A 15709-nucleotide genomic window follows, 5' to 3' on the forward strand; every position below is an offset into this window, starting at 1 on the left:
CTGGAGATCAGTTGTAATAGTGGGAGATCTCCAGCCAACACATGGATGTTGGGGACCCTAAATTAGGAGATTGAGGAAGAGGCATAAGTAACTCTTTTCACCCATCTGGGAGTCACATCTGCATTTCCACAATGCTACCTGTGGCACTATGGCTTAGGTTGCCAACTTCCAGGTACTAGCTGAAGATCTCCTGCTATTACAACTGATCTCCAGCTGATAAAGATCAGTTCACCTGGAGAAAATGGCTGCTTTGGCAATTGGACTCTATGGCATTGAAGTCCCTTCCCAAACCCCGCCCTCCTCAGGCTCCGCCTCAAAAACCTCCCACCGGTGGCGAAGAGGGACCTGGCAACCCTAGCTATGGCATTATGATACAGAAAGAAGTACCATTCTTCTAAAGCGATGCCTGGAAGTCAGCCTTACCGCGTCCAGCAGGCCTTTTACTTACGCCTAATGAGGCCATTTATGCATGGGAGGTTTTGGCTTGGATTTGCCGCTCTCTAGATGCATTTTCCCCATCCGAATTCCTAGAACTAAAAAATAAGCTCCCATTCAGAGGTTTTGAGGATTCAAATGGGGGAAATGTGCATCCCGAGAGTGGCAAATCCAAGGCAAAACCTCCCGTGCATAAATCAGTAACGCTCAAAGGATACTCTTCTGCATACCACACCTAATCCCATCACGCCTGCTATTCCCATTTACATAGTGTGAACATTTACATACTAATGCTTGTCTGAATTCACTCTCCTCTACTTAAAGACAGATGGATTCACATTCTAGCTGTATCTGAAGTAGTGAGCTGTGGCTCACGAAAGCTCATACCCTGCCAGAAAATATTTTTGTTAGTCTTTAAGGTGCTACTGGACTCTTGCCCTTTTCTACTACTGCAGACAGACTAGCCCGACTACCCACTGTGAAGAATATTTTCTGGTAGGGTATGAGCTTTTTGGTATCTGAAGAAGTGAGCTGTAGCTCACGAAAGCTCATACCCTACCAGAAAATATTCTTGTTAGTCTTTAAGGTGCTACTGGACTCTTGCCCTTTTCTACCCACTGAAAAATATTTTCTGGCAGGGCATGAGCTTTCGTGAGCCACAGCTCACTTCGAAAGCTCACTTTGAAAGCTCATACCCTACCAGAAAATATTTTTGTTAGTCTTTAAGGTGCTCCTGGACTCTTGCCCTTTTCTACTACAGAAATCATTCTTGTTAGTCTTTAAGGTGCTCCTGGACTCTTGCCCTTTTCTACTACAGAAATCATTCTCGTTAGTCTTTAAGGTGCTCCTGGACTCTTGCCCTTTTCTACTACAGAAAATATTCTTGTTAGTCTTTAAGGTGCTCCTGGACTCTTGCCCTTTTCTACTACAGAAATCATTCTCGTTAGTCTTTAAGGTGCTCCTGGACTCTTGCCCTTTTCTACTACAGAAATCATTCTCGTTAGTCTCTAAGGTGCTCCTGGACTCTTGCCCTTTTCTACCACTGCAGGCCGACTAACCCGGCTACCCACTGCGAATGCTCAAAGGATCGGAATGGGAAGCGAAGCGGCTGTCATGACAAGCCGCTCCGCCGGGGGGCGCCAACGACCCCCCCTTCCTCCCCCGTCGCCGCCAGACTCCTCCGCGCGCGCTCCGCCAACCAACGCGGAGCTCCGTCGGGTCTCCTCCGCCGCTAGGGGGCGGGGGGGAGGCGATGTTGTGACGTCACGGGGGGGCGTGACCGCAGGGCCGCCTTATAAAAGGGGCGCCGCACCGCCTCCCTCTTCGCAGAGCGGGCTGGCTGCGAAGAGCGGCGGCGGGGTGGAAGCAGCCGGCGGCGGCTTGCGGGCGTCGAGCGGGGCCGGCGATGGATTTATTGCGGACGATCGCGTACCAGCCGGGCAGCACCGGAGCCGCCGGCAGCGGCAAGCCGGGCGAGCAGGCGCTGGGCAGAGCCTGCAGCGGGGAGTCCCGGAGGAAGAAGGCGGCGGCGGCGGAGCCGGAGCAGCATCCCCACCACCCGGCCGCCGAGGTCTCCCGGGTTATTACCGACCCCACCACGGGGAGGCGCTACTGCCGCGGCAAGGTGCTGGGAAAGGTAAATGCCCCGCGGCGGAGCCCTTTCGGGGGGCGGCCTGGACGTGGATCGGCGCGGGGGCGAAGAGGATGCGGCCGGCGACCCCCGCCCCCAAAGGCCGCTTCGTGCCGCGGAGCCCCCCCTTCGGCCCTTGCCTGGCTCCTGGCTCGCGTCCCGTCGTTGGCTTCCGTCTGTTAGGCTCCAGACCGTGTCTCTGCACAAGCTTCAGCGCTAGGGCTTGCCAGCCTCTAGCTGGAGATCGCCTGCTGTTACGACTGATCTCCAGCCGGTAGAGCTCAGCTCCCCTGGAGAAAGTGGCCGTTTTGGCAATTGGGCTCTATGGCATTGAAGACCCTCCCTCCCCAAACCCCGCCCTCCTCGGGCTCCTCCCCCAAAACCGCCCACCCGTAACAGAGAGGGACTTGGCAACCCTATTCAGAACCCCCCTCCCTCCATTCTCTCCCTGTGCCATTCGTGTCTAGTTCTTCAGTAGTCTCCTCCGTGATCTCACGCTGGATTAAGTGCACAATGGCCACTTACGCATGGGAGGTTTTGCCTTGGATTTGCTGCTCTCTCGATGCACATTTCCCCCCATCCAAATTCTGAAATCTCTGCATGGGAGCTCATTTTTAAGTTTTGAGAATTCACATGGGAAATGTGCATCTATTGAACGGCAAATCCAAGGCATAAGCCTCCCATGCATAAATGGCCGTTGTCAGTTGCGCGTCTGGAGAGGGCTGCTTCCCAGATCTTGTTTCCGTGGGACAAACGCATGTGCATCTGCTTTCGCAGACCGGGTGCAGCAGGCGACCTCTTTGCGTTGCATGTTCGGGTGGCTGCATGCATGCATCGGACCTACAGGTCTTGCAGCTGCCTCTTGTGAATGGAGTGCCTGCGTTGCAGCTGCGGGTGTCTGGCATTCTTCTTCTAGCATCTTTACACAGCCGTTTGCTGGGATTGCCACCGATTTAATAGTTGGCGGCAGCGCTGGTGGCTGCTTTGGTATGGCTGGTGCGCTGGCTGTGGGTTAGAAAAGGCTCTGCCCAGCCTCTGGTAAATATTCTGGCTCCCCCTCAGAGGGCTGTGTTGCTCAGTGGTAGAGCATCTGCTTGGCATGCAGGAGGTCCCAAGTCCAATCCCCGGCATCTCCAGTTAAAGAGACTAGGCGAGTAGGTGATGTGAAAGACCCCTGCCTGAGACCCTGGAGAGCCACTGCCGGTCTGCGTAGGCAATACTGACTTTGATGGACCAAGGGTCTGATTCAGTATAAGGCAGCTTCATGTGTTCGACTCCGAGCTGTGTCCTCCGTTCCGCACAGAGCTCGACTGACTTGAACTCCTCGCCAAGGAGGGGGGTGCGCGTGTGAGAATCTCTGAGCCGTCGTATCTAATGATGTGCTTTCTCTCGTGGGCTCGTCTCCCCAGGGTGGCTTTGCCAAGTGTTACGAGATGACGGATCTGACCACGAGCAAAGTCTACGCTGCCAAGATCATTCCTCACAGCCGAGTGGCCAAGCCTCATCAAAGAGAGAAGGTGCGTGCCCGCCTCTGTGACACGGCATTTAGGAATCCCTCGTATGTGCTTGGGTGGCCCTTCCCTCTTCCTGCAAGGGCTTACTCGTGTAAGCCCGGGCTTTTTCCCACGGTGGATGAGGCATACGTGCGAGTCACGCTTTCTCTCTTTTGACCTTTTTTCCCTCCCCCTCCCCAGATTGATAAAGAAATTGAGCTGCACAGGTTGCTGAACCACAGGCACATTGTGCAGTTCTACCACTACTTTGAAGACAAAGAGAATATTTACATTCTTCTGGAGTACTGCAGTCGAAGGGTGAGCATGCATCCCTTGGGAGAAATCCAGTATTCACTTGCATGGAATTGGCAGCTAACTTAAAATGCATGGCGGGTGCGCAAGGTATCTTCCACAACTGCTTTAAGCAGTTCTTATTCCTCCCCCTCCCCATCCCAGTTTTTTTAACACATGCTCATCTTGTGTCTGGCTTCAGTCCGGTGACCTCGGTTTGTGCCTTGTTTCCTTTTCCCTTGCCAGTCTATGGCTCACATCTTGAAAGCGAGGAAGGTATTGACAGCGCCAGAAGTGCGATACTACCTCAGGCAGATCGTGTTGGGATTGAAATACCTTCACGAGCAAGAAATCTTGCACAGAGATCTGAAGCTAGGTGAGTGGGTTGCCCTGGCTAAGATACACTGGCCTTATGTTAAAGCTATTAGGTGCTGGAAGTGTGCTTCCCCCACCGCTGTTAAAATTACACTCGTGGGAATTTATTGATAGGATCAACTGTCTTGCAGTATGGTCTTGGAATGGTTGAGTAATAGCGCTAAGTAGACTATCTGCTGGCTTCCTTCGGGCATGAGTCAGCACTTGTCTAATACATCATTACGTCGAATGGGCACTCAACTGGCTTTCCCCCCACCCTTTGTTTCTGCAGGTAACTTCTTTATTAACGATGCTATGGAGTTGAAAGTAGGTGACTTTGGATTGGCAGCAAGGCTTGAACCTCTGGAACACAGAAGGCGGTAAGGGTCTCGGGGGATCTTTGCCATGGTCTAAAGATGGGGAGGGGCTGTGGCTCAGTGGTAGAGCATCTGCTTGGCATGCAGAAGGTCCCAGGGTCAATCCTTGGCATCTCCAGTTAAAGGGACTAGGCAAGTAGGTGATGTGAAAGACCTCTGCCTGAGACCCTGGAGAACCACTGCAGGTCTGAGTAGACTATACTGACTTTGATGGACCAAGGGTCTGATTCAGTATGTGACTTCATATGTGACTTCATATGTGTATCATCATGCGCTTCAAGGCCACAGTGGGATTGTCTTGGGGATTCCTAGTTACGTATGGCAATGAGAGGAAGCGTTGTTTGCCAAGATAGCACATCACTTGGGCCTCTTTTCAGTAACAGAATAGGTCAGTTCATGCTGCCCAGTTTCTACACATGAACTAGTCCAATGGTTTTTGTGTGTAAAGTACCGTCAAGTCGCAGTTGACTTACGGCAACCCAGTAGGGTTTTCAAGGCAAGAGACTAACAGAGGTGGTTGGCCATTGCTTTCCTCTGCATAACCCTGGTATTCCTTTGTCTCCCATCCAAGTACTAACCAGAGCCAACCCTGCTTAGCTTCTGAGATCTGATGAGATCACATTAGCCTGGGCCATCAAGGTCAGGGCCAATGGTTTTTAGGCCCACCTCTTTTCCAGGTTACTGCATGAACTGAGTAATACCATAGAACCATCAAGTGAACTGTCAGAACTGACCTCTGATGTGCCTTTTTCAGTAATGGTAGATCTACTGCTGGTTGGGTACTGTTGTGACCACGCCTATGGGTTGAGGCCTGCTGGAGTGGGAGCAAAAGGCTAGCATGGAACCTGCCCAGTACTTACTCTTAGTCGCTAGGCCAAATGCCTTCCCTAGTAATAAGCAAACTGACTTGAAGATGTGCATGTTTTATTGAAATCTATTGTAAACACGTTACAAGAATACCTGGGAAAGGTGGCCACAACAAGGCTTGAAGTTTAACTCCTAGCTAATGTTTCCCCCCCCAGGACCATCTGTGGTACACCAAATTACCTTTCTCCAGAAGTCCTGAACAAACAAGGACACGGCTGTGAATCGGACATATGGGCCTTGGGCTGCGTCATGTGAGTATCAAGAATATTTATTTGGCCCTCCATGCAAATACACATGTGTGCAAATTCTCACAAATCTAAACCTTAGGATATGTAAGAATTGAAAAGAGCAAGATATCTGAAGAAGTAAGCTGTGACTCACAAAAGCTCATAGCCTGCCAGAATTTTGGTTAGCCTTCAAGGTGCTACTGGACTCTTGCTCTTTTCTACTGCTACGGACAGACTAACATGGCTACCCATCGTGATCTATCTCCATGTGAGAATTGAGTAGAACTGTGCAAAGGTGCTTATCGGGCACAACTTGTTTTGCTCGTTCTGGTTATATGAGAGCGCAAAAGTTGACACTAGGTAGTAAAGCCCATCCTTCAACCCACTAGACCTAATCTGCTGAAATGTCACGGTATAAACGATGCTGGCTTATGCTTTTAGACCATTGGTTTGTCCAACCTAGCATTAGCTCTTGAATGTTATAGGTTCTTTTCAGATCCATTTGCCAGAGATCTCTAACTGGAGATGGCAGAAGTGGAACCTGGGAGCATGCGCTGTATTACTGAGCTATGAGTCCAGCTCTGCCTACTTTCCCCACCGGCAGCTATGCGAGCTACAATTTGCTGAGAGCTGAATTCTTGCCAAGTTACCAAACCTGTGCTTCTTCTGTACAAATAGAATGGAGTAAACACAACCTTGACTCAATTTCCTGGTGTAACTTCTGGGATCCACCCCATCTAGGGAATGAAGTAGCTGAAGGGGAAACTGCTTAACGTATAGCTTTATTCTCTGCAGAGATGGAAATAACAAGACGGGTCTCCTTTTCTTTTCCAACAGGTATACAATGCTATTGGGAAGACCTCCGTTTGAAACCACTAACCTAAAGGAAACCTACAGGTGTATCAGGGAAGCAAGATATTCCTTGCCATCGTCGTTGATGCCCCCAGCAAAGCATCTGATTACGAGCATGTTGTCAAAAAACCCTGAGGACCGCCCCAGTTTAGATGACATCGTTCGGCATGACTTCTTCTTGCTGGTTAGTAGCTGTCTTGGGTTTTTTTTTGTGGTTCCCTCTGTTCTGAATGCAGGTGTCGATCTGTTGACAACCATCAACATGGAGTATGGAGTAGGGGTCACTGGGGGTGTGGGGGGGAGGTAGTTGTGAATTTCTTGCGTTGTGCAGGGGGTTGGACTAGATGACCCTGGTGGTCCCTTCCAATGCTATGATTCTATGATCTTTGTGCATCTTGTTTCCTCAGGGCTTCACCCCAGAGAGACTTCCAGCAAGTTGTTGTCATACAGTTCCCGACTTCAATTTGTCAAGCCCGGCCAAGAATTTCTTCAAGAAGGCAGCGGCTGCTCTCTTTGGGGGCAAGAAGGAAAAAGCGAGATATTTTGACACGCAGAGTAAGCATCTTATTTATGTACAAGTTGTTGCACCCCCGCTTCCAGTTTCCTATGAACACATGAAGCTGCCTTCTACTGAATCAGACTCTTGGTCCATCAAAGTCAGTATTGTCTACTCAGATCGGCAGCGGCTCTCCAGGGCCTCAGGCAGATGTCTTTCACATCACCTACTTGCCTAGAGATGCCGGGGATTGAACCTGGGACCTTCTGCATGCCAAGCAGAGGCTATACCACTGAGCAAGGTCACAAAGTGCAGCTGGCTTAACTTCTAGCTATGTGCAAATACCAGTTTATGAAAACACTCGCTGTCGCTTCCAAAGAGCTTTGCATGCTCAGGATAGGCACGTCCAGCAGCTCCGTATAAAAGCTTTAAACACCAATTGGGTAATTCTGTCAATCTCCTATGCCAGCCTATTGTTGGAAAAACAGGAAACTGGTTTACCATCAGCTCCTTCATTAGTGGTCCCTTGGTATGACAGCGTGTTCTGCCCTGTGAAATCGAATGCGAGCAAATGAAAACTGGGTAGGGACTAACAGGCAAACCTGCAGGGGGGAACTGCGTGTCCTAGCAAGGAAAAACACTGCAGGATGTCTCCCGATGTTGTGATTCATTTCTGGTTGTAGTAATGACTGGGTTTTTTCCTATGTCTTCCCAGATCGATTGGTTAAAGAAGATGAAGAAATATACAAACTTCGACATGACTTGAAAAAGACCTCTATAACCCAGCAGCCCCCGAAACATAGACCCGAGGAGGTATGTATAATTGCTACATGGCTCTGTTGATGGGTTTCTGGACTTTTCGAACCGGACTAGGAAACGAGCAGCTAGCAGATACTTAAATGCTGAGGGTTTTAGTCTATTTTGGGGACTTCTGATGCCATCACTGTTCCCATTTGTATGGGATTGTTAACTGGCGTCTGCTTTGCAGTGTAATCCGTTGAGATGCTGCTCGACCCTACTCATTTTTTGGAGATATATATATATAAATATATATATTTAAAATTCTGAATGAACCTGTCATATGGAAGACTTGGTGTTTGCAGGCATGTCTGCAAACCTTTTTCTTGCCCTCCTGTAGTGATGTATGGGAACCCAGATTTGAGTAATGGTGGGATAATGAAGTGGAGAAGATGGCCAGAAATGCAAAATGCATTATTTTTAGCTGTAAAAACAACTTAGTATTGGGTTGCCCAAGAATGACGTTCAGTTGGAGGCAATAAAGGTCACATGAACACATGAAGCTGCCTTTTACTGAATCAGATCACCGTCGGTCTATCAAAGTCAGTATTGTCTACTCTGACCAGCAGCGACTCTCCAGGGTCTCAGGCAGGGGTCTTTCACATCACCTACCTGCCTAGTCCTTTTAATTGGAGATGCCAGGGATTGAATCTGGGACCTTCTGCATGCCAAGCAGATGCTCTACCACTGAGCCACAGCCCCTCCCTCAAAAAGAAAGCTTTGCCCACTTAATGGTCTCAATAGGTCTGATTCTCATGGTGCTTCAGGTTGTTGTGGGGAAGGTTTTCAAGGTATGGCTGGCCCACTGGTGCCCCTCTGGGTAACCTGAGGAACATCAATGTGGGCGTCTTGGAGGAGCGAAGGCAACAGGCTTGTGTGTAGAATGCACACTATGCGTCCTTTACATGGCTTAGAAAATACAAGCTTGAGCTCAACTCCCACGTTTCTACCTGATGACATGATGTGGCTTTGCTAGTAAGGAACCACCATCTTTGGAACAAGAACTGCAGCGTGTTTTTGGGTCATCTTGCTTGGACCGTCACAAGATGTCCTCTTCCTTTCAGGAGAGCCAACCTTCCAACAGCCCCATAGCCAAACCTGGCATGCTAGCAGAGACCAAGCAAGTAGGGGATGCTATCCGAATGATCGTCCGGGGAACACTGGGCAGTTGCAGCAGCAGCAGTGAATGTAAGTGTTTCCTACTGTTATCAGTAACCAAGTTATAAAATCTTAGCAAAGTGGGGGCCCCTTGACTTTAAACTAACATGAACAGGTCTGTCAAAATTAAGAACATAAGAAAGGCCATGCTGGATGAGACCAAAGCCCATCAAGTCCAGCAGTTTGTTCACACAGTGGCCAACCAGGTGCCTCTAGGAAGCCCCCAAACAAGATGACTGCAGCAGCATTGTCCTGCCTGTGTTCCACAGCACCTAAGAATAATAGGCATGCTCCTAGGATACTAGAGAGTATGGCTACTCATCATGACCTAGTATCCATGAATACCCCTCTTCATGATCATGTCCACTCCCCTCTTAAAGCCTTCCAAGTTGGCAGCCATCACCACATCCTGGGGCAGGGAGTTCCACAATTTAACTACACATTGTGTGAAGAACTCCCATGGATCCCTTAAAAAAATGACACTTGAAATTAGTCTAAGTTCTGAGAATGCTGGTATATGCCTAGATTCTCTTCCCCCACAAATGAAGCAGTATATTGTTCCTTGTCACAAGGGATCTTCATAATATTGATATCCTGTGTTTTTGAACAAACCATCCCGTGTTTTGAACAAGCAATTTTATTCCAGGCCAAATTGGCCAGGGATCCTGGAGGGTTTTTTGCCATCTTCTGAGCATAAAGCAGGAGTCACTGGGTGTGTGTGGCGGGGGGGAAGATAGTTGAATTTCCTGCCTTGTGCAGGGGGATTGGGCTAGATGTCCTTGGAGGTACCTTTCAACTCTTACGTTTCCGTGATTCCTATGAATGGTACAGAGATGATGGACTTGTTCATAGTTTGCTGAGAAACCTGCATGACACACTTTTTCTCTCCCCACTCCCAGGCCTTGAAGATAGTACTATGGGAAGTGTAGCTGATACAGTGGCGAGAGTCCTGCGTGGATGCCTAGAGAACATGCCCGAGTCGGATCATATTCCCAAAGAACAGCTGTCTGTCTCTTTCCAGTGGGTCACAAAATGGGTGGACTATTCCAACAAATACGGCTTCGGTTATCAGTTGTCAGACCACACTGTGGGGGTCCTCTTCAACAACGGTGCACATATGAGCCTCCTCCCGGACAAGAAGTGAGTGGCTAGTTGACAAAGACAGCTCAGTTGTCCCTTTGTATTTTTGCACTGCTCTGACTAAACCTTACCTTCCTTTCTCGCTTTTTGTCTATAGAACAGTCCATTACTATGCAGAGCTCGGCCAGTGTTCAGTCTTTTCCGCCACTGATGCTCCCGAACAATTCATCAGCCAAGTGACGGTGCTGAAGTACTTTTCTCATTACATGGAGGAGAACCTCATGGATGTGAGTAGTGTTGGCATTGGACTTTGGACTTCTAGATTGTTTGAGTGATACCTGTTCTAACTGAGCTTGGTGCGATCTTCCAGGGAGGGGACCTGCCCAGCGTAACTGATGTCCGCAGACCTCGGCTTTATCTCCTGCAGTGGTTGAAATCGGATAAGGCGCTGATGATGCTTTTCAATGATGGCACCTTCCAGGTAACTTCTTTCACTTGCTTCTCTCCCCACACCCCCCGCAAAAAAATCCTGAGCATACATGTGAAGCTGCCTTATATTGAATCAGACCCATAGAGAGCCAGCGTGGTGTAGTGGTTAAGAGCGGTGGTTTGGAGCGGTGGAGTCTGATCTGGAGAACTGGGTTTGATTCCCCACTCCTCCACATGAGTGGCGGAGGCTAATGTGGTGAACTGGATTTGTTTCCCCACTCCCACACATGAAGCCAGCTGAATGACCTTGGGCTGGTCACAGCTGTCTTAGAGCTCTCTCAGCCCCACCTACCCCCCAGGGTGTCTGTTGTGGAGAGGGGAAGGGAAGGTGACTGTAAGCTGGTTTGATTCTTAAGTGGTAGAGAAAGTTGGCATATAAAAACCAACTCTTCTTCTTTTTAGTCCATCAAAGTTAGTATTGTCTACTCAGACTAGCAGTGGTTCTCCAGGATCTCGCCTTCTCCAGGATTGAACCTGCCTTCTGCCATGCTCAGCAGATGCTCTACCACTGAGCCACAGCCCCTTGCACCCCTTATGTAGAATCAGTGATCAGATTTGTAGAACAAGGAGTACCATTTCACACAGTGTATGGACAGCAGAAGGAATATGTTGCTACAGGATGTTGTGATGGGAACTAGTATTAGATAGCTTGGTTTACACAAATCCCTACTCCCTCCCTACTCCCCACCCTCAGTTTGTGATATATTTGATGGTGGATAGCCGAACCAATTATATTATGGGTGGCCTCATCTGCTACAGTAAGTACTTATATACGGCAACCATCTTTTAACTTAATTGGGTTGTTTTATGGTTTCATATATTTTATTGTTTGTTGTTATATTGGAAATTTAAAAGTTGTAACCCGCCCGGCCTGGCCGGGGGAGGGCGGGCTAGAAATACGAAAATAAATAAATAAATACATGAAAGATGAATTCTTGAAGGCCAGAAGCATAGTTCTCTGATGCTGTGGATTTAAGAGAATTGACTTCACAGTCATGCTTGGGGCATCTGTCTGCTGCTGTATAGTAGATAGCATGATGGCCTAGATGGGTCATTGGTGGATCATGCATGAATGCACTAGGGTGGATAAAAATAACTTTCTCTGAATATATAAATTACAGCAGTTAAATGTAATTATTGTGGACTAGTTGATGGACCCAGAGACTAGCAAGACATCTCTGGCACTAGGATTCAGGAATCCTCATGTAGCTTAATGAGTCCTCTTGACTACCAATTCACTTCTTTAGACTTCATTTTCTACCTGCAACCCATTTTTTGTTCTTAAGGTATGAATACTTAGGACTGAAGCAACCAAACAGCATGGTCACCCCAGATCCCATAGAAACACTATTTTACCCAGTAACGACCATACTTTGCTCTTTAAAAGAAAAGTGTGGATGCTTTTTGCAGACCAGTTCTATGCATTTATGCTAGAAGTTCTGTTTTGGTCAATGGGCCTTAATTCTGAATATATGCATAAATTGCTACTGTGGCCTTCTAGTAAGAATTTTGCGTGTGTAAAAGTGGGAGTCTAACCAACTCATATCTCTAAGTAGATATGTATCTGACAAGCACTGCAGAATTATAACTAAAAGCTTTGGATTGTGCTCCTAAGCTATATAAATGCTGCTCTGGTTGCAAACCAAAATATGCCAGATTGTTACAGCAACCAGTTCATACACATGCTTGTCGAGGAAGTATTTTTAAAATTGGAAATGTGACTTAATTGGTGCCACTTAAATCTGTTGCCGTGGTGACTTAATTCAACCTGAACAAAAGGACCCGGTAATACAACTTGTACGTTCTATGCCTATGGAACGGTACCAAATGCAGTGATTCAGCCTCTTTGGCGAAAGCCTCAACTCGCATTAATTCACAACTCTTCCATCCTTGGCAGGTGAACTTCTACCACGATCACACAAAGATCATCATTTGCAACCAAAGCGAGGAGTACCTGCTTACCTACATCAATGAAGATCGGATATCGACTACTTTTCGCCTGACGACTCTCTTGATGTCTGGGTGCTCGCTGGAGCTAAAGCATCGAATGGAATATGCGTTGAATATGCTGTTGCAAAGGTGTAATTAAAAAAACTCTTCTTAAAAACCAAAAGGACTTGTTTTGCTGAAGTCCACACATGGAGGCTGTTGGGAAGATTAGTATGTTGACGGAGGAGGAGGAGGAGGAAGGGACTGGTACGAACCACTATCTTGTCTCACGTGCTGGGCTGGGACCAGACATGAAGCCTGCATTCTGCTTTGTTGGATTAACGGTGTGACAAGGAATTCTTTGGAATGTAGTTTTCTTTGCCTTGAAAGATATTGAGTAGGACTCGAAGCTCTGCAGTGAACAGTTCTGATGGAGGACTTTAAACTGTGAAATAACACTTGAGGAACCGGGAGGGAGGGAGTGCTCGATGTTGTGGAATAATTGTTAAGGGGCAGTTCTGTGACTGCTTAACTGTGAACTATGGCCATACTTTTTTTCTTCTTGTTTTCTTCCAAGAACTGATCACACTTGTGGCTGGCAAAGTGCATTCCTTGTTAATAATTTTTTTAATTTATTACAGCCCAAAGTGGAAGTATTTATTATATACACTTTTTTTCCCTGGAACTGTGATTTTAGAAAAAAAACACATTTGTTGGCAATAAAGAGTGGGGCGGGAACTTGAACCAATGACTACAGTGCCTTTTTTCCCTGTTGCACATACTGGTACCAGCTAGAGCTGATGCCAGTGTCCTGAGCCACTTTTGTACAGTTTGGACTGGTGGTCAGAATGGAATGCCCTCTGTCTTGTGTTTCAGCATGGCACTTTGCAAGAAACCCTACTATCGAAACGTAGCTTTAGCAATTGGGCTGTAGGTGAAATGATACATAGAAGCTTCTCTTGTAGGCTTCTGTTTGACGCATCATCAACTTGACATTCTGTGTTGACATGCAAGCAGTAAAATAGGTGGCTTCTCAGAAAATGTGATTAGCTCAGCCACTTTAATATTTGCTCCCAGGTACATAGCGTTTTAAACATAGATAGAAGAGAGACTCTGAACCATGTTGGTGGTGACTTCATAGTATACAGTAATTTTCAGTACGCTGCATGGAACATGGTTCCTTTGTGCAGGAAACACCATGAAGAAAGGCAATGGTTTCCAAACTCACAAGTCTTGGCCACTTACCAACCCACGCAAGGAAGTCCATGAATATCTCTGGGTACCATTTTGTTGCTTAGGCATCGCTACATGATTTATGAGTTCTGGGCTCTATTTTAAGTTCTCCTCTAAAGCAATTTAATAATCTGACTTTTTCCCAGCACAAAGTTTGGCAGCATACAAACTATCCAGATAGCCATTTGGAGATATGACCATCATCAGATGTTAAGGATTTTGAAAAACATTCTGAATTTGTAGCTACTTTCTGGAGCTCCCAAGAATCCCATCTGCCATTAGAATAGTTTACTTGAGTAGCTTGCCTACTCAAGAAAGGGAAGATGTGGGCTTTCCCCCCTCACTGTTGTCTTTGATATGACCCTGGGAATTGAGGTTTTCTTTCAATATGGTGGAGGCAGTCATGGTTGTGGACATTTGTACTTGTCCTCAGAAGAGACTTGTTTCTTCCCTTTGAATAACTCCAGAAAAAAACCTGGCTTTGCTTGCTAATGGACTATTTCACTGTAGCAGGAACTGATGAATGTTCAAAGGTACTCGAGGAATTTCTACACAAAATTGCTGCAGTCACTCGTTGCAAAGTTATTCACCTGTGGCTGCTGTAGAGGCCTCAGGTAGACGCCTGCTTATGTTACCATGCTTCTAGTGCTTAATACAGGTAGGATGTGCAAATGTTTTCCTCTTTTTCAGAAGCCCTTCACTGACCGTGGCTAAATGCATTCCTGTGCTAGCGTGTGACATCATAATGAAATATGCTAGTTTAAGTAAACACAAATCTTTGCATTCCGCCTAAAGTCTCCCTTAAATTAGAGTACCATTCAAATTAGTCACATGGAGCTGCCTTATCCTGAGTCAGGCCATTGTTCTTATCAAGGTCAGTATGGCCTATGGCATGCTGACTAGCAGCAGGGTGTGGTTGAAGGTGAGAGGAAGCTAATATTCTAACCAATGCTATGTCTCTGGACATAGCAGACCTTAGACGGAGGACGGGGTTATTGTAGCTCCAGAACATTATCAGGAAATCTCCAACATGATGGTTGCCACAACACCCACCAATATGTTTCTTTAAAAATATATATATTTACCCACCAATATGTTTCTGACAACTCTTTCCTTTTCAAGTTTCCTTCCTCTTTATACTCCCCCAAGTCACACTACTTCCTTAGCCAGCGTGATGTAGTGGTTTGGACCGGTGGACTCTGATCTGGAGAACTGGGTTTGATTCCCCACTCCTCCACATGAGCGGCGGACGCTAACCTGGTGAACTGGATGTGTTTCCCTGCTCCTACACACGAAGCCAGTTGGGTGACCTTGGGCTAGTCACAGCTCTCTTAGAGCTCTCTCAGCCCCACCTACCTCACAGGGTGTCTTGTGGGGAGGGGGAGGGAAGGTGATTGTGATTGTAAGCCGGTTTGAATCTCTCTTAAGCGGTAGAGAAAGTTGGCATATAAAAACCAACTCTTATTCTTCTATGCCTAATTTAGTATATGTGCTGCTTAAGCGAGCACAAAATCCTATGACTTATTACTTTTCATGTTACTTCCTTTCCTTTTTGAGCTTCTCTGTCCTCAGCCCTTTACCTCTACACTGCTTTTCCAGCTGGCCTGGATGTGTGTCAAAGGTGACGGGAGGAAGAATAGTTTGTGGTAGCAATGGGAGATCAGGGTGTGTGTTTTGCTGGAGTCTCTTGCAGTGTCTGGACAGTAACCACAGTTCCAAGGATAGTTGATACTTGACAAAAAGTGCTTAAACTCGCAGCTGTGCTTGTCCACATTGGGGATACGTTTGCTTGAAACTACTTTGCCACTGCAGTGGCTCCACCACCAGCAGGCAGGGACTTTCACAGTGATAAATAAAAAATAATAAGAACGAGTTAGGAGAATGGAAGTTTTACAGTGCAATCCTAAACCTCATTGAATTGACCCGAGTAGGATCCTGAGTAGATTGGTTTAGGATGACACTGAGGGTGCTTTCACACATGCCAAATAATGCACTTTCAA

At 47.2% G+C, this 15709-nt stretch overlaps 1 protein-coding gene across 1 annotated transcript; it reads left to right on the plus strand.

Moving 5' to 3' along the window:
* Positions 1-1840: 1840 nt before the first annotated feature.
* On the plus strand, positions 1841-13205 carry PLK2 (polo like kinase 2). Its single transcript, XM_056848406.1, has 14 exons — positions 1841-2071; positions 3475-3582; positions 3760-3876; positions 4096-4225; positions 4496-4583; positions 5603-5698; positions 6512-6710; positions 6934-7081; positions 7738-7835; positions 8885-9008; positions 9878-10118; positions 10216-10345; positions 10429-10539; positions 12445-13205. Exons 1-14 carry the CDS (start codon positions 1841-1843, stop codon positions 12634-12636), a joined length of 2013 nt encoding a protein of 670 aa, XP_056704384.1. The 3' UTR covers positions 12637-13205.
* The last annotated feature ends 2504 nt before the right edge of the window (positions 13206-15709 follow it).

Source organism: Euleptes europaea, chromosome 4, assembly GCF_029931775.1.
Source record: "Euleptes europaea isolate rEulEur1 chromosome 4, rEulEur1.hap1, whole genome shotgun sequence".
NCBI classification, from domain to species: domain Eukaryota; kingdom Metazoa; phylum Chordata; class Lepidosauria; order Squamata; family Sphaerodactylidae; genus Euleptes; species Euleptes europaea.